At 38.6% G+C, this 23,990-nt stretch overlaps 1 protein-coding gene across 12 annotated transcripts; it reads left to right on the forward strand.

Moving 5' to 3' along the window:
• The first annotated feature begins 239 nt into the window (after positions 1-239).
• On the forward strand, positions 240-23,944 carry Huwe1 (HECT, UBA and WWE domain containing E3 ubiquitin protein ligase 1). 12 transcript variants are annotated; one of them, XM_083049930.1, is made up of 45 exons: positions 240-494; positions 1,261-1,570; positions 3,519-3,599; positions 3,977-4,195; positions 4,317-4,556; positions 4,633-4,695; positions 4,809-5,033; positions 5,126-5,397; positions 5,482-5,758; positions 5,906-6,547; positions 6,646-6,915; positions 7,000-7,509; positions 7,624-10,280; positions 10,482-10,722; positions 11,962-12,115; positions 12,203-13,442; positions 13,901-14,042; positions 14,123-14,228; positions 14,317-14,607; positions 14,920-15,064; positions 15,144-15,285; positions 15,365-15,491; positions 15,582-15,731; positions 15,854-16,000; positions 16,098-16,289; positions 16,570-16,828; positions 16,893-17,123; positions 17,205-17,433; positions 17,525-17,705; positions 17,857-18,229; positions 18,314-18,490; positions 18,601-19,222; positions 19,407-19,579; positions 19,676-19,857; positions 19,967-20,023; positions 20,123-20,215; positions 20,297-20,424; positions 20,548-20,794; positions 21,015-21,290; positions 21,384-21,572; positions 21,654-21,841; positions 21,927-22,060; positions 22,153-22,318; positions 22,420-22,610; positions 22,721-23,944. In XM_083049930.1, the coding sequence occupies exons 3-45, from the start codon at positions 3,555-3,557 to the stop codon at positions 22,821-22,823; spliced, it is 12,696 nt and encodes a 4,231-aa protein (XP_082906056.1). In that variant the 5' UTR covers positions 240-494; positions 1,261-1,570; positions 3,519-3,554; the 3' UTR covers positions 22,824-23,944. The 12 variants fall into 12 exon arrangements, with proteins under 12 accessions (XP_082906056.1, XP_082906055.1, XP_082906065.1 ...); XM_083049929.1 differs by having other exon boundaries at positions 240-1,570; XM_083049939.1 differs by having other exon boundaries at positions 240-1,570; positions 16,615-16,828.
• The last annotated feature ends 46 nt before the right edge of the window (positions 23,945-23,990 follow it).

A 23,990-nucleotide genomic window follows, 5' to 3' on the forward strand; every position in this document is an offset into this window, starting at 1 on the left:
AATTCAGTGCTTAGAATATTCGGGCTTTTCATTAATGTTATCAATAACGAGAATGATATCGTGGACAAATTTTTCCGCTGGAATTTTGTCCCGAAGTTAGTCGTAAATTGGTCTCGCGACGTCAACTCTAAATTCGATTCTCAACTCATTCAACGCCGATCGCGTTGACAGCTGATTCGCTCGCTGCTTCACATCCGATCCACATCGGACGACGCGTTTCCGCGACTTCGCGCACGTTCGCGAGACGCGAGATCATTCGGAAGCGTCACGGTCTCGCGCATTATCGTCGCGTGTACCGTTCGAAGAGTGGAAGTGACACGCAACGCGAGGATTGGTTTGTGTTACGACGTATTGTATTATTATTTAAAAAAAAACAAAGAGGAAAAAAAGAGTGCGAAACCGGGGACGCGCGTGGACTACATGTACATACACACAAATTGCGCATCGCCGATGTACGAGCGTCTCCTCGAGTCCCGCGAGCTGGCACGTTGAAGGTGAACATTCTCACGAGAGAAGAGGAGAGGTTGTGTTCGACGCGCGAGCGAGTGTCCGTATATGCATGCACGCGCGCACATGTACACGCGTGAACGTAGCATGGTGTTCTCGACGCGATAATACCGTATATATCGCGGACGAAAAAGAAAAAAAAAAAGAGAACGAATTTTCCTCGTGGACGACGTCGAGCGACACGATAAGCTCGAGCGAGAGAAGAGTATCTTTACCGCGGCGCGAGGTCGTGAACTCGCGTGAGCTCGAGCGAGAGAGAGAGAGAGAGAGAGGGGGAAAGGGAGAAAGAGAGAGAGAGAGAGAGAAGGAAAGCGTGATTGTTCGAGAAACGTCGACGGCGCGATTGCTCAGGGCCCAGTGCGGCGTGCTCGGACCCTGTTCATACCGAGTCAAGGTTAAAGAAGACGGGACGATCCGTCGTGCGGAATGCCTCGCTAAAATGGCGGTGTGATCGGCACCGTCGTCGGTAGGGGAAGGAAAAGAAAAATTAAAAAAAAATAAAAAGAGACGGACCCCCCCCCCTGCGCCGCTCGTTCGCGGTTCTGACACTTTTGACACTTCCGTGATCGCGGGACAGCTATCGTTCGCCCGTCATTCCGCGCATCCTCGATCGCCGGCCCCTCTTTTGTTTCATTCTCTCCTCCCCCTTCCTCTCTCTCTCTCTCTCTCTCTCTCTCACACTCTCTCTCTCCCCCCTACTATATCAACCCGTTCTTTCGCGTCCTTGTCTATTCCGTTCCTTCTGCACTCTAGGTGTCCTTGTCGCGGACAAGCGGCGACTATCAACGTGCGAGAGGAGTCTCCTGGGTGCACGTATTAATGAGAAAAAGCCTGGCGAGGATCGCGACAAGGATAGCAGCAGCTCCGATATCAAGTGATCTCGAGGGGGGCTCGCGGGGTTCAACGCGATGCTCGTGTCGCGCCACGACGCTCCTGACGTGAAGAAGAAGCGCATCATCGACGCGAACCCGACGAAAGAGGTTACCGAAGGTAGCGACGGTGCTGCGTTATTATCACGAGGGAAAATTGGGAGCACGCAACTACGACGATTCATTATCGCCAGGTGAGAGAGAGAGAGAGAGACACATACACGCAGAACATATGTACGTCGCTCTCTCTTCTTCTCGCTCTGAATTTTTTTTTTCTCTTTCTCTCGACGTAGTGCGCGCGCGAGGTATTTTTTTTGTTCCTTCCTCTCGGCTCGAGAGAGAGAAACTCTCTTTCTTCCGTCCTCAACCGTCGTGGCGTTCGAAACGGGAGGCATCTCACGCCTCTTTTCACCTTCAGACGTTTATTTACGAGGGCGCACAGGTCTGAAGTCTCGAGGACTCTGGCAGTGTAACCGATCGCCGCCAGGGTGTTGTCATTCGATCTGTTGTCATTTTACCATTGTTCCCTGTTCCGAAACATCCACGGATAGGTTAGACCGCTCTCTTGTCTCGCTGATGACTGTGCAGATTAAAGCGTGCTTTTCGTCCCGCCGAATCTACGCATCGTTTTCTCTCCTATTCTCTCGCGTGATTATCGTGGAATAAGTGTTACGGAGAATATGCGAGCATTCAGGTTTGTGAATTAATTTAAGGTAGGAAGACAAAGAGGAAGAGGGACTTGACCTAGATAGTGGAAGAGAATTCTCGTTGAAAAAATTACTAATATTGCGAAATATTTCATAACTTATTGTACGATTATACGCGTCAGTAGTTTCATACGTGAGTACATAATATTTGTTGTCTCGCGATATTTGATTCTTTGTTATAGCTCGTTATTACTTTACACAGGTGTAGAAATATGTAAAATTAGTTTTAATCAGACAGTAATCTCATATTGACGCAATTTGCCTTATTCCTTAATTACATCTTTCTGTATTCAAAGTTTGTTTTAAATAACATTCATACAATATTACAAAGTTGGTGTCATATAGGTATAAAGTTATAAAACAATGTGCGAGTGTAAGTTATCTATCGGTGGTTGTAGAAAGATATAATTTGTTTCGCGCACTCTTTATATTAATTACAGATATTACAGCAATATAAGCTTTAGACAATTGCATGAATAGACTAGAATTTTCTAAGATATATTTACAAATTTACATATCATTTTAATGATATGTATTATAAATATATTAAAGTTGTTTTGCATATTATATTTTTCTAATTTTTTACTTTGTATATAGATGTATGATTTTTGAATATTTCTTATAATAACTTTTATATATAATTTTATTATACTTTTTTACACAAACATGTATGTATAAATTATAGGTTATGCTACCAAGATCTGTGCGCTCTCATAAATATATAAATATACTTATATATCGATAAATATATTTATATATTTGTTTCTGACAATGTGTACTATAATTCTTTTATATAAAAAAGTGCTTTTCTTGGAATTAGTATTTTGTTAAATATGGAACATATTGTTGATACATCTAATCTATATAAAAAAATTATAAAAAGTCTATAAAAAAAAATATTACATGTACAAATATTGTACAATATCTTAAACAGATAAATTAGAGTGGATGTACCAATTGTAATAACATTTGCACAATTTTTTATTTTTGTTTGCGATACTAAATTATCAGTTACAATATTTATTGAATATAATTATTGGGGTAGCATTGTACAATAATAATTGTATTGTCAGTTTTTTTAACTGAAAAAGTAATTTCTTTATATTTTTAATGTATACATATTTGGTCTTTTCTTGCATTATCAATCATATTAGTCATATCAATTACAATGGGTGTGTTTAGAACACACAACAGTTGAGCAACATTACTAGACTAATACTAGATTATATCGCCATATGATATATAAAATCTAGTAACGTTGCTCAACTGTTGTGTGTTCTGAACGCACCCAATGATATAAGCTTATCATAAAATATCTTTTATCACATATCAAGAAGAAACTTGATATATCACATATTTATAATTAAAGTACTAATTCTGAGTAAAGTTCTCATTGTAAACTTTATTTAATGCAATATTTATATATTTATTTTAGATCTTAAATTTGGGAAGGACAGATTAACATACCAAAATGAAAATTGATCGGAGCAGACTGAAAAAATGCACTTCCGAAGTGGTAAATATATTGATATGCATATTTCTATTTAAATAATTTAAAGAATTCTCAGTCAAGTTATGTGACAACACATATATAAATATTTATATATATATTTATATATATTGTATAATTATACACTATACTATTTATATATATTGTATAATTATATACATTAAATAAAATTACTTAATCTTTCTGAAAAATTGCACAATTTTATAATTCTAGTAATTTTAATAATTGTCTCAATGTATTAAATCTATTAAACAACAGAAAGTTTGATAATTTTAGTTTGTAAAAATTTAGACAATACATATTATATTTTAAAATACAAAAGCTAGTTGCACACTCGTTATTAAGATCAATATGCTAAAATTAATAATATAATTAATGTTTAGCCCGCAGAATGTCAAGCACTGATAAGCAAACTACGCTCTTGCTCGCATGCAGAGCTGCTAGAAGAGCTGAAGCAGATAGATGCGTGGACTTTCGGAAAATGTGAATTATTTCATTGGATTGATGTCCTAGATCTCAGTGACAGTATTTTAGAAGAAGCTGCAGCGAGGAGTCCGGATAATCCATGGGAATTAGCATGTGATCTTCCTCAAAATAGAGAGGTTTGTTTAATACAATTATTAACATATTGACTGATTAAAAAATACGTAAAATTACAAATTAAAAATACAAATAAATATGAATTAGATAATTGATGATTATTGATTCTTCTTCTCAACACAGGCAAAAGAGCTGCTTCTTTGGGTTCTCCACTTTACGACGTTGTTGATTGAGCACTCATTCTCACGGCACCTGTACAACAGCATGGAACATTTGGTTACTTTACTATCAAGTTGTGACATGCATGTAGTCCTTGGTGTATTAAATCTTCTGTATATGTTTAGTAAACGCAGTAATTTTATTACACGTCTAAATAATGACAAACGACAAGCTTTGCTTAGCAGGCTCAATCATTTAGCAGAGGTTAGTGATTTTAATTCATATCTTTATATATGATGCAAGTTAATGTATAATTATTAAATAATAACTTTTATTATAGAGTTGGGGAGGAAAGGAAAACGGTTTTGGTTTAGCAGATTGCTGCAAGGAATTTCCAGAAAAAGTAAGCTTATATAATTATATAATAATATGTAATGTGTGACACAATTTTAAAAATTATATATGTGCACGTCTTTTTTACGCGCGTATGTACATATATAATTTTATATTTTACAGCCATTTCCAGCAAGTGCTACAACATTACACTTTGAATTTTATGCGGAAAATCCAATTATAATCGAACCATCGACAACTGGTACATCACTTTCTAGTACAAAAAAAGTTGGTCAGACGAATCTTGTAACATATATACATATAGAAAATGTTGATAAACTTGGAAAAACCCCAGCGCAGATTATGAATGATCTGTTGAAAGTTTACAACGTACCCCAAGAACGACAAGTAAGGATTTTTTTTTCTCCCTCCAAACAGATACAATTGAGCAGAATACATGGAAGATATTTTTCAACATATGTGAAACATGTTATTTTTAGATGGCTCTATTGACACATATAAGGCTAGCGCACAGTTTTTCGGATTACCGAAGGCGGTTGCAATGCGTGCAAGCTCGATTACAAGCATTATCTGTGCTTGTATACAGTAACGCGTTGCAGGAAAATGCGCACAGTCTCCTTCATGCCGGGCTTCTTGAGGAATTGGTTGAATTATTAGAACTTCCACATACTCATCTCGTTGAGATTCGCGCGGCAGCATTGCGTACTCTTACAAGCATCATACATTTAGATCGTAATCCACATTTTCCCAAGTAAGCATAAATATCTTATCTTGTTCACATTTATATTTATTATACATCTGATGTAACGTATTAATTTTATGCAATTTCTCTCAGAAAACCAGGTTCGCGATTGAATATGATTATCGATGTCACCGGAGCTAGTTCATATCACGGGTTTCTCCCAGTTTTGGTTCGTACTTGTATAACAACGTTGACTTCGCCACAACCAGATGGACAACCATTCCCTTTGCCGCTCGCGACAGCTTTGTTTAGCTTTCTCTATCATCTTGCAAGTTACGAGGCGGGTGGTGAAGCTCTCGTTAGTTGTGGCATGATGGAGAGTCTTTTGAAAGTGATCAATTGGCCAGGAAGTGAATTGGAGCATATAACGGTAATATTGAATGGAACACACACACACACACACACACACACTAGTTATACAATTAATAACTACAAGAAATTACAAGATTTACATTGAATTGTACATTCATTTTTTAAATATCTTGAATATATCTATTTATTTTTTGTTCTTTTGCAGTTTGTAACAAGAGCAGTACGCGTCATAGATTTAATAACAAACATAGATATGCAAGGTTTTCAAACTCACAGTGGTTTAGCAAGCTTTATCAATCGTTTAGACATGGAAGTTAATGTATGCAGAAAAGAACAACCGTTTGAAATTGAACCGTTGCTCTATCAAGAGATCCCACAAACCTCGCGCGAGAGATCAGTGGATAGAGAAGATGGTTCGACATCACGTCGCGAACATGAAACATTCGACGAGCGGGAAGAATCCTCGAATTCTATGGAGATAACGGAAGATGAAAATATGAGTTCTAAAACAGACGAAAAGATTGAACAGCAACCAGATTATTCTGCTGCTAAGACTGGCAAAACGTGCTTACCACAACGAGCAGCACTCCTTAAATCGATGTTGAATTTTCTTAAGAAAGCGATTCAGGATCCGGCATTTTCTGATAGCATACGACACGTTATGGAGGGTACTTTACCATCTTCTCTGAAACACATTATAAGTAATTCTGAATACTATGGTCCTTCGTTATTTCTGCTTGCCACGGATGTGGTGACTGTATACGTTTTCCAAGAACCATCGTTACTATCATCTCTACAAGACAATGGCTTGACTGATGTTGTGCTCCATGCTTTACTAATAAAAGAAGTGAGTACAATAGATAATAAGAGATTAATATTACATATATATCAAGAGCAACATGATTGTTGAAAATTATGAAAAATTATTGAAAACGATTATTTTAGGTTCCTGCCACTAGAGAAGTATTGGGTTCTTTACCTAATGTGTTCAGTGCACTGTGTTTAAATCAACGCGGTCTTGAGTCATTTGTGAAGCGACGACCATTCGAACGCTTATTCAAAGTACTTCTGTCGCCTGTCTATCTATCGGCAATGCGACGACGACGAAGCGCTGATCCGTTAGGCGATACAGCTTCGAATTTAGGAAATGCCATGGACGAATTGATGAGGCATCAACCAAGCTTGAAAGTTGATGCCATCGCTGCTATTATTAAGGTATTGCGACATAAATAGAAATTGCAGTTTTTTAAAACTGATTTTTTTATTTTATTCATTTCTCATTCATTCTTTTTTTTCCAGTTACTCGAAGAGTTGTGCGTATTGGGCTGTGATCCGCGATACATATGTTGGCGTGCTGCTAGTAAATCCGAAAATTCACCTTCGAACACCGCCTCTGGAAATCGTCAATCTTCCGGTCAGTCGGTTGGCGTCGGAGTGGGAGATTCTAGCGGTGGAGGAGGTGGAGGCGGTGGAAGTAGTAGTGACGAAGAGGAAGAAGATGAAGAAGAGGCGAGTACAAGTTCTCATCCTCAACGAGAAGAGCAACCTACCCTGTCGCCTGCGCAGCCTGGACCGCCGCCCCAACCGAGGGAGAAAACTCCTATCGCTTTAGTCGAGTATATCCATAATGTTATGAAATTTGTGGACGCCATATTGAGCAACAATTCGACCGATGATCACTGTAGAGAATTTGTCGCCCAAAAAGGACTTGTGCCGTTACTTTCGATTCTTGGTCTACCCAATTTACCCGTTGACTATCCTGTCGCACAAGCGGCTCAATCGGTGGCCTCAGTATGCAAAAGTATTTTGGTACGTTTAATTTTTATATAATATATTTTTTTCGATGCTGCACGTCATTTAATATAAGAATCTATGTATGCGAGAATTATAATAATTTGCGATAATTTATATTATTTTTTGCAGAATCTTGCGCATGAACCATTAGTACTCAAAACAGGTTTGTCGCAATTGAACGAAGTACTAAACTTACTGAAGCCACTTCACAGTCATATGGAATCCCCCGGAGGCTCTGTTTTATTGCACGAGCTTGCGTCAGCTCCAAATCTTGAAACGGCTTTTACGAGCGACACAGCGACACCGCTGTTGCACGCCATGAATGCGGCTCACGGATACGTAGTAATGTTCGTTCATGTTTGTCGTACAAGTCAAAGCGACATAAGAAATCTTTCTATGAATCACTGGGGTTCCGAATTGGGCTTAACCGTGCTCAAAGGTTTATCCGAGCTATATATGTCTCTCGTTTGGGAGAGTACGCTATTGCTCGCGTTGTGCAGCGAGGACATTATCCCGGCTGGATGTGAATTTGGTAAAGAAGACATGGACAAATTGATGCCGCCGGAATTAAAAAACGAGGGCGAATCTTCCTCCTCTTGGTCCGCTACTGTATCCGCGGATATGGGAAGCAACGGGATGACCACGGCTATGGAAGCTCTTAGCACAGATCCGCCACCGGTGCCGATGGAAGTGGACGACAAACCGACTGTAGTGAACACCGAGAGTCGACCGAACAACTATCAACTGAAATACATCAAGCCGCTGCTCGGCGCTTCTTCGAGACTCGGTAGAGCGCTGTCGGAGTTATTTGGTCTACTCGTTAAGCTTTGCATGGGTTCTCCTGTGAGGCAACGTAGAGGACAACAGATGCCTCTGACACCTACGCTGCCCTCGCAGGCAGCGAGAAGCGTCGCCACCGCCTTGAATTGTTTACTGACGCGCGGCTTGTCATGGGATAAATTACCACCGTCACCGATTCCCAAATTTAAGCTAACCTTTCTCATATGTTCAGTGGGATTCACTTCACCGATGCTCTTTGACGAAAAGAGACATCCTTATCACTTGATGCTTCAGAAATTCGTCAAATTGAGTGGCCAACATGCATTTTTCTCCACCTTTCACTGGGCGTTATCGGGTGGAGGTCAGTTTACGTTATCTGATGGATTGGAGCATCCGAATCTACCCGATGGAACCGGCGAATTCCTAGACGCTTGGCTGATGTTGTTGGAGAAAATGGTGAATCCCAAGGCCATTTTGGATTCGCCCCATGTGGTATCTTCAAAATGTACAGGAATATACAAGGTCTGCGAAACGTTTGATCCAATAAAATACCTTACCGACATTCACAAGAAGGCTTTCACAGCAGTGATGCTAATGTGGGGTAAGAAACCGCTGAAAAATTATGGAGCTCGCATGACAGAGTCCATTCTATCGATTTTACGACACATTTTACGGGGTGAGAAGATCATCAAGGAACGCACTGAAAAGGAAGAGACCGGGGACAGTGCGACGGCAAGCGGTAGCGGTGCAAGTGCTGTCGGAAGTAGAAGCGCATCCGATCGTAGGGACGAACCGGAGGCGGACGTAAATCCGGAATATCTGAGACAGCTAATGGACATGGGTTTCAGTCGAACGCATTGCATAGAAGCGTTATTGCATACGCTAACTGTGGAACAGGCGACCGATTATCTTCTGACAAATCCTGCGACTCTAGTAGGACGTAGACCCGACGCTCCCGTGAGCGACGTCAGCGGACAAGGTTTGATCATGGATCTGGAGTTGGCGGATGACGATCAGATAATGCACGCTATTGCAATGTCGCTCGGCGATACGGACACGCGCAAGATTACAGGCGCCGAGGATATCAGCATCTGTCGCGAGACTACGATCACCGAGAACATAGACGAGTTCACGCAAAACGCGCTAGGACAGTGTCTAAATCTCCTGGATCTTATGCCCGATACGGTATATAGAATTTGCGATCTATTAGTGACGATCACGAAGAGAAATGGCGACGAATGGCGGGACGATACGCTACGGCAATTGATGCGCGAGGTCGGTCGTCTGGTAGATCATCTGATCGACATCGCCGAGAGCCAGGACGAGAACGCTGGTTCGCGACTGGTCGAGTGCGAGGAGGCGAACAAACTCTCCGGCCGTCTTTATCTCTACACACTCTTCTTCGAGGGTTCGTTCCAAGAGATGCGAGTGCCATGTGCTCAAATAGTGGAGGAGTGCGCGATCCTGGACAAACTCGTACGTCTGCTGGTGGTGAGCGAGGCACCGCTTACCGCTCATAAAAACAAGATGGTTAAAGACAATAAGGACAGTGGTGTGTTGAGCATGAAAACTCCTAAATGGTTGGCGCCGTTGTTATTGCTCATCGACCGTCTGGAGAAAGTGGCCACGCTCACGAAGCGAAAACAGCTGATGCATAAAGTCACGACCAGAGCGTGGAAGTGGTTTGACCTGAGCACCGGCAAATGGACCCTTTACTCGCCCATGAACAATAGAATTATCAACGACGCGTACTGGGCCGGCGAGTCCAGTGTGCGGATATCGTGCAGCCGGCGCCGTTATCTCATCACCTTCTCCTGCATGACGCAGGTCAACGAGGACAGCGACAATAGACGGCCCATCACGATGGGCTTCAAGCTCAACACGGACAAAGAGGACGGTGGTTCAGGCTCCGATTCGAATATGGATACCGACGAGAGCCCGGTGGAGGAGAAACGAAATACCGTGATACAAGGATTGGACCCTAGCATAGCACCAAGTATCGTACGGTGAGTAGATTTGTATTAATACATTAAATCTTTGAGTGTTTCCAGATATTATATGATTTTAATTAATTAACAAAATATTTTAATTTCTTTTTAATGTCATTTTTTTGTGTTTTTCAATGCATTATTATGTGAAATTTATGTAAGGATAAACAAGAAATTTTGCGATAAGTTTTATGAACACATGTGTTTATATGTTTGCAGTGCGTGTGTAAAATTATTAGCAATCCCAGTCGATCGGGACGCGTTACACGCCGTGTTGAAAGTGTGCTTACGACTGACGAGAGATTACAAAAATGCAGAAGTATTCGCACGCGAGGGTGGTGTCAAGTTACTTCTCGAGATGACGCAAATGTGCAGCTTCACCGGCTGCGTCAATCTATGTACGTTATTGATACGACATACCCTCGAGGAACCACGCACCCTTCGTCTCGCGATGGAGAAGGTATGGAAATACTTGCGCTCACGTAACGCAGTTTTGCATATATTAATTTGTCCAGGATATATACTCCTGAGAAAAACCTTGAAAACCTGGTATTTTCAGGGAATTTTATTCTATCTTGAAAAATCATTCTCATGGAATTTGATTGGGATTTAGAGAATTTTTTTTTTTTTTTTTTACGAGGGTTCGATAAATCAGTGACTTTTACAAGAAATGGCACTCAAATCGCAATCTAATTTTATTTCTGATATTTACCATCTTATTTAAGTATACACACCAAGTTTCAAGTAGATCTGTCAAATAGAAATTTTTTGACAGCGTTCTAAAGCGGATAAGTTTGTGTTTTTTGCTAAAATGGAAAAAAGTGAATTTCGTGTGCTAATAAAACATTACTTTTTGCGTGGAAAAACCATTAAGGAAATGAAGAAAAGCTAAAAAAGTATTCTTCAATTTCCTTAATGGTTTTTCCACGCAAAAAGTAATGTTTTATTAGCACACGAAATTCACTTTTTTCCATTTTAGCAAAAAACTTATCCGCTTTAAAACGCTGTCAAAAAATTTCTATTTGACAGATCTACTTGAAACTTGGTGTGTATACTTAAATAATATGGTAAATATCAGAAATAAAATTAGATTGCGATTTGAGTGCCATTTCTTATAAAAGTCACTGACTTATCGAACAGCCTCTAATTACTCCTTTGATAATTTTACTTTTATTTAGCATTTAATAAACATATATCTAACACATTTTTGCAATATTTTAGTTTTTATTAAAATTTTATGTGATTTTTTTTATTGACAATCTAGTTTTAGTATCAAAATTTTATGCAAGTTTCATAGAAAGTTGTTCAATCTTTTAATAATATTTAAATAAATTAGTATTCCTTAAGAAGTTTCTAATAAATTATTTTTTGTTTTATATTTTTGCATATTTTTAGCATTTAGATATAATGATATCGCACTTTATTATTGTCTAAATTAATTTTACAATTAATAAATCAATATTAAATGCTGCACTCTTGATAACTTTACAATCGTATGAATAGAAAACATTAGAAAGCACATACAATAAAAAAAAACTTAATTTAAAAAATTGCATCTACAAATTTTCTTATTTTACCTGGAATTTTAAACGAAAATATCTGCAAGGGATCTTCTCAGGGAATTTTTTTACAAGATTTGAGTAGACACTTTGTCTGATTAATTATTCGCATTAATTATTCATATTCGCTTCTATTTCAGGTTATTCGTGCGCGCACGCAGAGTAATATACCTCCCGCGTATAAAGAGATCCTTTTCATGACACGGCAAATTAGCAGCGCCGTTTGCCGTAATCCAGAAGTGTACAGAGAAGTGTGCGAAAATATCCTCAGAGTCGATATAAGTTGTTTGAAAAGTGAGTTTTATCAGCTCTTTGCGTTTCTATTAGCGTGAAAAATCGACGACGATTTTATTTTCTAATTATATCTCTATCGTTTTGCAGAAGATGATATCGATAATAGGCTCGTCGTCAAAGCTTTACCTCCTAGTCATTCGCCAGCATTACCGATGGTGGAAGAAGTATCCGTAGGTGTTATTCGTGATATGTTGAATGCATTAATTAAGCCGATGCCGGTGTCATCGGATGACGGATCGGCGACCCCGACAAGCCCCGAAAAGAAGACATCACACGCAGCGACAACCTCGGCGATAAGTAACGCAACATTGTCGACGGCATCGTCTTCGCGGCGAGATGTACTGAGAAATAATGCAACGACCACCAACGATCCCTTGGACGACGACGATCAAGTGTCGCAAATAATTCCATTAAAGATTTATACCGACATCAGTAATAACAGTAAGGTAGAGCCAGAAGAAGCAAAGAAGCCCATTTTGACGAAATCTGCAATATTAAAGATATTAGCGGAGGCCGTGAGATCTTACGGCGCTGTAGCTAGTCTCATCACTGAACATACATATAGAGGTGGACAAAGTGAGATGGTGTCCGAGGATACGACGGCGTTGGCGTTCTTGCTCGATAAACTTCTACCCATGTCGCCGGAAAATTCGGGTGATCGAACGTGCAGCAGTATGGCGAGAATGTTGATCGCCGCTATAGCTTCGTGCAATCATTCGCCGGACGTGCAGACCACCCTGGTGACGGAAGTGAAAGCAGCCTTGACGAGAACGCTCGCGCTTCCGGAGAGTTCCGAGAAACACGCGCAGCTTCAACTACTGATCGGATTGATATCCACCATGATCGATAGTTGTCCGCCAAATATGTCGCATACGCAACTCAGGGCTTCTCTAAGGGCCCATCAATATAACAACGTCAATTACATCGTCCGAATTATGTTGCGAAAAGGTATAATCACCGACCTAGCTAAAATTCCACACAGTCTCGATCTGTCGAGTCCGAACATGGCCGGCACTATTAACGCAGCTTTAAAGCCACTAGAGACTCTGTCGCGTATTATCAATCAACCGATGCCGGGAGCGGTAAATAACAAATTTACAAAGCCGAAAAATAGGACGGTCCAGGAAGAACCGATCGGAGAACAGACGGGCACGACAACCTCGGAGGCTACGCATGCCGTAGGCGAGGAGGCCAACGAAGATGCGGAAAATACCGAGCACGATATCTCCGTGACGGCGGAAAGCTTGGAGCCTACTTCCGAGAGTCAAGTACACGAGGAAGGAGACGAGGCTGCATTGGAAGACATCATGGATCAGCTTCTTGAAAGGTAACGACATGCAAATTAACGATTAATCAGATTTCGATGAACGTTATGCAATTCTAATAAAATCTCGCTTTACGTTAAATGTATTCACATGTATCTATTCAACAATTACTTCAACATGATAATAATAATAATAACAAATGACATCTCATTAAAAATTGATTGTACAACATTTGATAATGTTACTCTACATTTAAGAGACATAGCAGAGTCTTTACATACACAAAGATTGTATTTTATACAATTTGATTTTGTAACACATGTATAAAACTAATTTTTTTTTATTTATTAAGTTTATATTATAATTTTTTAAATGTATGTATAAATATTTTTTAAAATAATTTAAGCAGTATTCTGGCTGCGTTTCTCTTTTGTTTATGTGTTGCACACGTTCGGAAATCTTTTATTTGTTTATGTAGCCTTTTAAATTCATGAAGACTACAGTACTTATAATCAAGTAGTGTACTATTTTCCAGGGACGGCTCGGCCGTGGCGGAAGAGCCATCTTCTCGCCCGCATAGGCCAATGGACATTGATGATGAAAGTCTCGCAATGCGCGACGCGGAAGGCGATTTCGATCCGACTCGAGATACTACAGTAAGAGTAACGTCGCTTTTTTCACTCTTCTTAGCATAATCATTCCCATCTCTTATTTTCTGAATTTACAATTAATTTTATTTTAGGAGGATTTAATGAGCTCCGATTCAGATTCCGATAGTAATCCATCCGATGATAATGATGACGAGGTGCAGGATGACGAGGACGAAGAAGAGGAAGAGGAAGACGATGGTAGAGATGATAAAACTGTTTTAATATATTGCAATTACGATGTGGAAAGATTGTATATCTCTTATTCCCGTTTGTATCGTCATTGCAGGTGAAGAGAACGAAGAGGAGGAAGAGGAGGAGGAGGAAGGATCGTCCAATTACGAAGAGGATGGAATAGAATTTTACGAAGACGCTGGAGAAGGCGGCGTTTTCCGTATGTTTCCGACTTCCGAACGTGATAACGGTGGCAATGTCGTAATGATACAACACAACATTGAAAATCAAGATATCGCTAGTACGTCGACGCCAGTTAATACGCGACCTAGTCTTCCATGGAACACCACATTTCCGTTACCATTGGGTTTATTTGAAGAACCCCCCGCGGGTTCTGAAAACAATGGTAAATAAGAGCGAAAATATAAATAGCTCTACAATCGAACCCCTCTATTCTCCCACCGAGATTAAGAAATCTCTGTATTTGTCTCTGCTTATATTATGTGTATAATGACACATGTTAAAGTTAAAAATGTTGCATAATCATTCACGTATGCATGTTTATGATTTTAATTTATAGAGATTGAGTGAGAATAGAGGTGTCGAGGATATACGGAGGTTTAAATGTGTTCTTTTTTCCTTTTTTTCTTTCTTTATCTTTTACAATCGGTTTTGTTTTTATATTACGAGAATAAAATTACGAGAAATTTTTATGCAGGTATTAGTACTCATCCACTGTTAATATCGCAAGGAAGTTTGGATACCGCAAGTACTAGAACCCAACGTGCTTTACGACAAAGGCGATATCAATATCTTCAGCTATCTAATCCACGTAGTTCGAATCCGCCTGTAATATTACAAAGGTATATATTAATATATTTTTATATTTCAAGAATTATATTAAAATAAGCAGTATATTTAATCGTATTTAATATTATACAGACTTCTGGGCCCAGCTGCGCAAACCCTTCCCTTATCCGCAAGTCAAGTTTTAGCATCAAGTTTCAGGGATACACGTGTTGTTGTAATGGATAATGGATTGGGAATATTCACTAATCAAGAGGAAGAACAAATTGATTATGTCGTATGTATATGACTATAAGATACACAAATGCAACTGAATATAAACCAAGAAGCACGAGTAATTCTTTATATTTTATCAGGATCAATCTGGATATCTCTTTGGACCAAGCCTTGCTGCAACTTTGAATAATATACCTACTGCGTTGCATTGGTGGATCGAAGAAAGCAAACAATTGGATGGAGATTCTCAGCCAGACTGTTGTGTTGGTAAGAACAAAGCAATTTATAATGATTACATTGTGCATTATACAATTTTCATCTTAATATACTTTTCCTAATATACTTTCTATCGAAAAGGTGTGGTCCATAAACTTATACCTGGACTGGAAAAGCATAGAAACGCTGAACTTGCCGAACGCAAAGAGAAACGTAAGAAACAGCATGGATCCGAGAAGGAAAATGACAAGGATAACAAAGAAGAAAAAAAGCGTTTGAATAATACAGAATGTAAGTGCATACATTAAAAATATATTAAAGTATGTATGTATATTACTATGCAAAATATTAGATATATTTGAGAAAACACATTTTATTGACGTATTTTTTTCATGATTTATGTAATATTTTAGCTGGATCGTCCAGTTTAACACATATAGATGAGCAGATATCATCCGCATCCACTTCACAAAGAACTGACGCCACACCGCTTGTGGCTGGAGAAGAAACCGCTGTGGAAACTACGAGGCAGGAACGTACACCAGAGGAAGACATAATCGGTACGCATTTGTAATGAAGAAAAAGACAATTTTTTTATATTTATTTGTGATAAATATTTTCTATTACGCGTGTTTGTATGTATCTTTTACATACTAGATGTAACAGGTGAAATGGAAATAACGGTTCAAGAGGATGACGAGCGACCGCCTCCGCCGCCGCCAGAGGACCAGTCGACATCCGACAGTAGAGATCCACGCACGGCGAATCGAAATCCTACATTGGAGTTGGCGGAAAGTATCGTCGATTCTGTGCTGGGACCGTGTACATCTGAAGCGACTATTAGATTAAGTAATATACATATTTTATAAAAAGTTACATCTCTTTTGTTATCACTTTTTTACGAGATATATTATTAACTATAAGACTAGTTATACAATTCATCTACATTCTTGTGATAAAGAGAATATTAGATACGATTAATATATTACAAAAACAAAATCATCCGTTAAATATAAATATTGCGTGAGTGACAGAATCCCGAGAATCGAATCCGGGATCTTTCGCTCAGGTCAGCTCTTATCATATTAAATTATTCAAATCTCTTGTACTAATGCTCTTCCGTCATTAGACCTACATGTGTCTAATGACGCGCCCACTCATCTTACTTCAACAGGACAGCCCGGTCGAAGTGGCACAGAAACTGTAAGCGTCACCGAGGCAGCGTCTAATCGTATTTCCGCTGCACCGATAGTAGTTGATTTCGGTCAAGAGGTCAGCGAGGATTTGTCGAGGGAGAGTACCGATTCGGCGGATTGGATTCGTAGACTCTTGACGGACGACGGTCAATGTCGTACCAGCGACATTGACTTACGGCGTGTCGAACGAAAGTAAGTGTCGCGTGAGTCTGCGCGAAAATTATACAAATATATCTAAACACAAATGTCATTGCAGTGCCAACGTGGTTAATCAAGATCCTACGCCTTCGACAACGTCCTCCGAAACCACTACTGTGGCAGGGACTTCGGAACAGTCGTCGCAACAATCGTCGCAACAGCAGTCGCAGCAACAGCAGCAGCAGCAATCCAACAATCAAGAGCAGCAATTGCCAGACGGCGTAGACCCGTCATTTTTGGCAGCTTTGCCAGAGGATATGCGCGACGAGGTTATTGCCGAACAACTCAGGTCAATTGACGATCTAACTATTCAAAAAATTCGCGATAGCAATATATATAAAAAAATAATAATTAAACAATATGTTGACAGACTTCAACGCATGAGGCAACGAGCTCAAGCTTCTGTAGTCGAGGAACTCAGCGGCCCAGTTGAAGTGAATCCTGAATTTCTGGCAGCTTTACCACCAGCGATACAGGAAGAAGTTTTAGCACAGCAACGCATGGAGCAGCAACGACACGCAGCTGCCTCGGCGAATCCGGAGGATCCCGTGGACGCCGCCGCTTTCTTCCAAAATCTGCAACCCTCCCTTCGACAAGCTGTTAGTACATACATCTTCGAGAACTTGTTTTTATTCTTTATTTTAACGATGTTTTATTACTACTTTTAAAGTTCGTGTCTTGTTTCTGTAGATCTTGACGGACATGGAAGAGTCTCAAATATCCGTTCTCCCCCCGGATTTAGCTCAAGAAGCTCAAAATCTGAGGAGAGAATGGGAAGCGCGTAATCGACACATGATGCAGGAACGATTTCTCAATCATGTTAGCCAAAGTAATACAGCTCTCTCCAGCATATTGAGAAATTCTGGAAGAGGTAAGTCTCTTCGTGTATCAATATATTCAATTATGCACAAGTATATTGGCATTGACATGAAGAAAAAGAATTTGTTGTGGAAAAATATCAACATATAATATAATTAGAAAGTTACTTTATACAAAAATTTTGAAACATTTTTTGTCGATAGCTCGTGGTGGCGGTACACGATATGCTATTCAAGCAGTACCACAGAGGACTCAATGGAATACATGGAATCCTCGCGGTGATACGAGCATGGCTCATCAAGGAGCTGGCTTACGTTTAAGAGGAAGGCAATTGCTCGACCACGAATCGATGGCGTGCCTATTAGTGTTATTGTTTGTCGACGAGCCAAAAATTAACACTCTAAGACTGCACAGGGTAATCAGAAACCTTTGTTATCATGGCAGCACGAGGGAATGGATAGTGAAGGCATTACTGAGCATTATGGAAAGAAGTAACGACGAAAATAAGGATATCATGGCAGATTTTGGCTTAAAATTTAAAAGGAAGGGATTGTTAAATTCACCTATGGATTTATGGTAAGTTTCATTGATTAGAGAAGAATTTGAGAGAATTCATTTTAAAAATAAAACATGCTGATTATAATAAAAATTACATTCCAGTTCTCCAAAGATGTTTGACCAAAGAAATAACACACAATCATGGCTAAATATTAGTATTGATGCTGCACTCGGTTGTAGAGCTAACGTATTCCATATAATACGTCATGCTGGTAAGAAATCTGAAAGGCAAGGAAACATTATTGCGATACACCCACAGGCAGCACCCACTGTTTGCAGGTTAGTGATTTTGAATAAAAATAAAAGAATATAAAAAAACGCAATCTTTTTCATTACATTTTTGATCAAAAACATCATTGATTTTATTTTATTTTTTTTTTGAATTATAGGCATACTTTAGAACTGTTGATATCATTAGCTAAGAGTTTCCCCGGATATTTTGTGCCAATCAAATCTAAGGAATTAGACGATAAAGATAGTAATAAAGAGAAAGATATAAGCGGCAGCAAGGAAGAAGGCGGAGCGAAGAACAAATCAGCGTCCAAAGTAGGAAGGAGCGATCTCCCGGACTTCTGGGACCTGCTTCTGAAATTGGATTCGTGCGCGTCCAAGAAAGGAAAGTCGGTTGCGAGGACTCACTCGAATACGAATCTGGGAATCGAGCAGGAACATGGCACAACGACGTTTGAAGCTTCCGCATTCGGCCAACTCATCTCGATGCTCAATTGGTCTGTAATCAAGCGAAGCAGTCAATTGACAGATAAGCTGTTGCGACTTCTGTCCTTGATTTCCATCGGCTTGACGGAAGTGAATTCCTATCGGCGGCAAGACGCAGCCGCGAAGAACAAGAAGACGGAACTCGGAAAGGATCAAAGCGTCGCCGCGCCGGAAGGACATCTGAAACTCGCCGTACAAGTACTGACCAGCAAGAGCTGCTCCGAGGACGGACTCGAGGATGCGACTGCGCTGCTACTTAATCTGTCTCATTGCCCTGATCCTACCAGACAACTGGTACGTATATACTTCATCTTTTTTTTACGTAGATATAATTTTATATAAATTTTAAATATTATTTAAAATATTTTTAATTATATAAATTTTTAAAACAATTTTATTTTAAATACATTTTTTTATGTGTAGATTAAACATAAAATTATAATTATAACAGAATTAATTATCTTTTTTTGTCCGTTAGATATTAAAATTACTTCTGGAAGGTGCGATGGAACTGGCGAATATGGTGTGCGAACATATCAACGATTTGATGATGGAACTCAAGATACTGAATCGTGAATTAAGTCGAAGGAATTCCTTAGAAGATCAGCCATCGACCAGTGGAGGAAACGGACGAGGAATTCTGTTAGACAGGTAAAACATTCTTGTCTTTAAAAAATCCATATTTTTCGCTTTTCTTGAAAAAGTAAGAGAAAGAGACAGTTACTTACGAAAAGCTTCCTTTTTCAGATTTACTAATGAAAATGTAGTTGTCACGGCACCGAGCAAGGTTAAAGCCGGAAGTGACCTTCAATTACCATCGATGGCCGCTCTTGTCAGTAAAACATCTAGTCAGGCATTCTTCTTGAGAATACTTAAAGTTATCGTACAAATAAGGGAAGCTGTACGTTTAGCAAACACCAAGAAGACAGGTACGATATATTTATGACATTGTTATAACTTTATGTTGCGATGAATTACCAAAATTTCGACACATGTGCTACATTTACGATATTTGTAAATTGAAATTTCTTTTTCTAGGTAATCAAACACCAGACACAGTCCTGAACACAGGCACAAATAATTTATTAGAAACAGGTACTTTTCTATTTTTGGTCTCATATTTCATGTTTATATATATTTTTATTATATTTTATTACTGTACTTACATTGAAAATTTTCACGTATCTTTTCAAGCTGCCGACAATGCGGATACCGATGTTCCTATGGATACAACGCAAGCGAATACTTCGAATCTTGATAATTTAAAGACGTCCTCTTCTCGCAATGGTAAATTAAATATATTAATTATTACGTATTAAATATTATTATCGTAGTGCACTTATACTTACTTGGTTTTTTTTTTTTTAGACGAGGAGAAAATTACACTTCCACTGTTGAGTGAGAGTTTAGTATTAGATAACTTGTGGGAAACCCTTAGCGCTTGCTTGCTCGAATTAGAATACACTCCGGATCACCATGCCGTCCTTGTTTTACAGGTAAAAATATATTACAAATATATTACATTTTTCATCTTCTTAAAATCTTGTCATCAATTTATTATATCGTTAATGATCGATATTATTGTAATTTGCGTCATATATGTATATGAATTATTGCAGCCTGCGGTAGAAGCGTTCTTCTTGGTGCACTCTTCGTCGAGTACCTCTCGAGATCGTGACAGTCGTCTTAATACGACTAGCGAAAATCGAGAAGTTGTACCAGACTTGGCACCAGTCTCTCCGATATATTCGGATAATGAAGGTACTTCTCAATCGGAAGCTCCCACTAATGCTTCCTGGGATATAACTGCTACTCCTACACAAAAAACATTGCCACCGGATCAATTAAAGTTCCTCAAATTTGCTGGTACGTAATAATTAATCACGAACAGAGTCCGAACAGAAACTAACGCAGTGTCGATTGTTGTTCATGTTTAGCGTTCAATAGTGAAAAAAATTTGTAGCAATTATAGCATAAAGATTATCGTTAGCGCGAAACTAGTTAGATCTCTGGACCCTATTGAATAAAAATTATACGTACTGCAAGTAATGCAATTTAATATAACGCGTATTCTATATTCACGCAGAAACGCATAGGACTGTACTCAATCAAATTCTACGACAAACTACTACGCACTTGGCAGACGGGCCGTTTTCCGTATTGGTGGATCATACGAGAGTGTTAGACTTTGATGTAAAGAGACGTTACTTTAGGACAGAATTGGAACGAATGGACGAGGGTATACGTAGAGAGGAATTGGCAGTCCACGTTCGTAGAAGTCACGTGTTTGAAGATTCGTTCAGGGAACTTCATCGAAGAAATGCCGATGAATGGAAGAATCGCTTTTACATCGTCTTCGAAGGTGAGGATTTTTGGATATTTTTTTAGCTTGAAAAAACAGATTTTTCTTATAAAAAAACGAATAATATACATACTTTAATCTTTTAAATGATAGGCGAGGAAGGACAAGATGCTGGAGGTTTGCTGAGAGAGTGGTACGTCATCATCTCGAGGGAAATCTTCAATCCGATGTACGCTCTGTTCACAGTCAGTCCTGGCGATCGAGTTACATATATGATCAATTCATCTTCGCATTGCAATCCGAATCATTTGTGTTACTATAAATTTGTAGGTCGAGTAATTGGTAAGTTCTTGTGTGATTCTTTATCAGCTCGATGAAAAAGCAATTCTACATATGTATTTATTATTCACATTATTTTTACAGCTAAGGCTATTTATGATAACAAATTGTTAGAGTGCTACTTTACGCGTAGTTTTTATAAGCATATACTCGGCATACTTGTAAAGCACACAGACATGGAAAGCGAGGATTATAGTTTTTACAAAGGACTCGTTTATCTCACGGAGCATAACATTTCTGATTTAGGATACGAGTTAACATTCTCTACGGAGGTAAAAAATTGATTGGTTAATTTTCAGTAATTTAATTACATTGTTATTATTGAATTATTACATATATTACACGCATTGTTTTTAGGTGAACGAATTCGGTGTCAATGATGTGCGAGATTTAATACCAAATGGACGTAATATAGTTGTTACAGAAGAGACCAAACTCGAATATATCAGGCTCGTATGTCAAATGAAAATGACTGGAGCAATTCGTAAACAGTAAGTGGATATAAAACTTCAAAATTTGAGTTTGATACATTGTTTAAAATCACTATTATGTTTTTATATTTATTTTAAACTTTCTTCCACAGATTAAACGCATTCTTGGAAGGCTTTTATGATATTATACCTAAGCGACTGATCTCCATATTTAATGAGCAAGAACTGGAACTATTAATCAGCGGTTTGCCTAATGTAGATATCGAGGACCTTAAAGCAAACACCGAGTATCACAAATACACAGCTACGTCTTTACAGGTACATTTCAATATTTCTTTCTTCTTTTATATATTATATTCGATTTTATCTTAAAAAGAATTATCGTATATATTATATACACTTTTATCGTAAATACGCAGATTCAATGGTTCTGGCGTGCATTACGAGGTTTCGATCAAGCAGATCGTGCAAAATTCTTGCAATTCGTTACTGGTACGTCCAAAGTGCCGCTGCAAGGTTTCGCCGCGTTAGAAGGCATGAACGGTGTGCAAAAGTTCCAAATTCACAGAGAGGATAGGTCAACAGACAGACTTCCATCTGCTCATACCTGGTAAGTGTGACGAGAGAAATTTTTTCGTACCACGTTTTCTTAAACATACAAGCTAGATTTACAAGACGCAACATTGACCCGACTTAAAAAAATATATTGTTCAATTGCAGTTTCAATCAACTAGATTTGCCGGTATACGAGACGTATGATAAACTGCGTACGAATCTACTCAAGGCGATTCACGAATGCAGCGAAGGATTTGGATTTGCATAAGTTTGCTGGAAAGCTGTTTCGCTCAGTGTGTGTATATTGTAGCAGTTTATCATCGTACATGTGTTTGTCCTGCCTGTTTTCAGAGTAAATTCGTTATGAGAACTCGCTCTTGTATAATTAAAAACGCGTTCATGCAATTATGCGCGTCGTCCAATTGCGATGACATTCTGGTGACACGCTTGGTCTTCATTCAAGATCTAACAGAAAACTCGTTCAACTTCATATATACATATAGATACACGAATATGTATATACGTATATAACTAATTATTGATTATGATGTAATTACGTAAGAATAATTGTCAATGATACCCGAAGCTAGGGTTTATTTTGTTGAGGATCTTGGAGGAAGATGCTGAGCTTAACGATAATTCCCAACAAGGAATGATAAGGAGAAATTAGTTCAGTTTTATGATAAGGATAAGATAAGGATAAGATTCACACATAACTGTAATAGTTACGTACATTAGTTTACAAAATAAGAAATAAAATAGGATGAAAAAAAATGTAATATACTGCACTCTTTGAAGTCAGCGATATGTTTTAACCGGTTCGATAGTTTGAATAGAGATACAACGGTGGTAACGGTAGCCTGGTTCTTTACCAGAAAAAAAGCAGCAAAAGTATAAGTGGACGAGTGCCTGCGTGAATGAAAGAGAAATAGAGAGAGTGACGAAATAAAAAAAGCGCGAGCGAACGAGAGGGAGAGAACTGCAATAGAAAGATATTTGAGCCTAACTAAAAGATTTCAACAACAATATAAACGCTGGTCCTTCCCTTAAAAAATGTATGGTTGTACACTATTAGTATTAATAATAATAATTATAACTAATTCTTAATTAATAGTAATCATTAAATATATCATTTTAATATTAATAATCATTCGAATTGTGATGTTAAACAAGTGTAATTTCTTTCTCTTGAGATCTAACGAAATAAACTTTCCAGTTGAACGGACATTACTTTATAAACACATCGAACGGGACAATATTGGCGAAACACCGTAAACACACAGGCACCGTTATGATTATGTAGTTGCTGAGCTCCTTACGAAATTGTTAGGGAATTATTGATTAGGAATCGCAGAATAAAGTAAATGTTGTATTTCTTATAAAAAAAAAGCAGTTGCATTCTTTTGTTATTGCACAGAGTCCTTAATTATACTAA

This window comes from Prenolepis imparis, unplaced genomic scaffold (genome assembly GCF_030444845.1).
Source record: "Prenolepis imparis isolate NDT839.2.m4 unplaced genomic scaffold, iyPreImpa1.0 SCAF_11, whole genome shotgun sequence".
NCBI classification, from domain to species: Eukaryota; Metazoa; Arthropoda; class Insecta; order Hymenoptera; family Formicidae; genus Prenolepis; species Prenolepis imparis.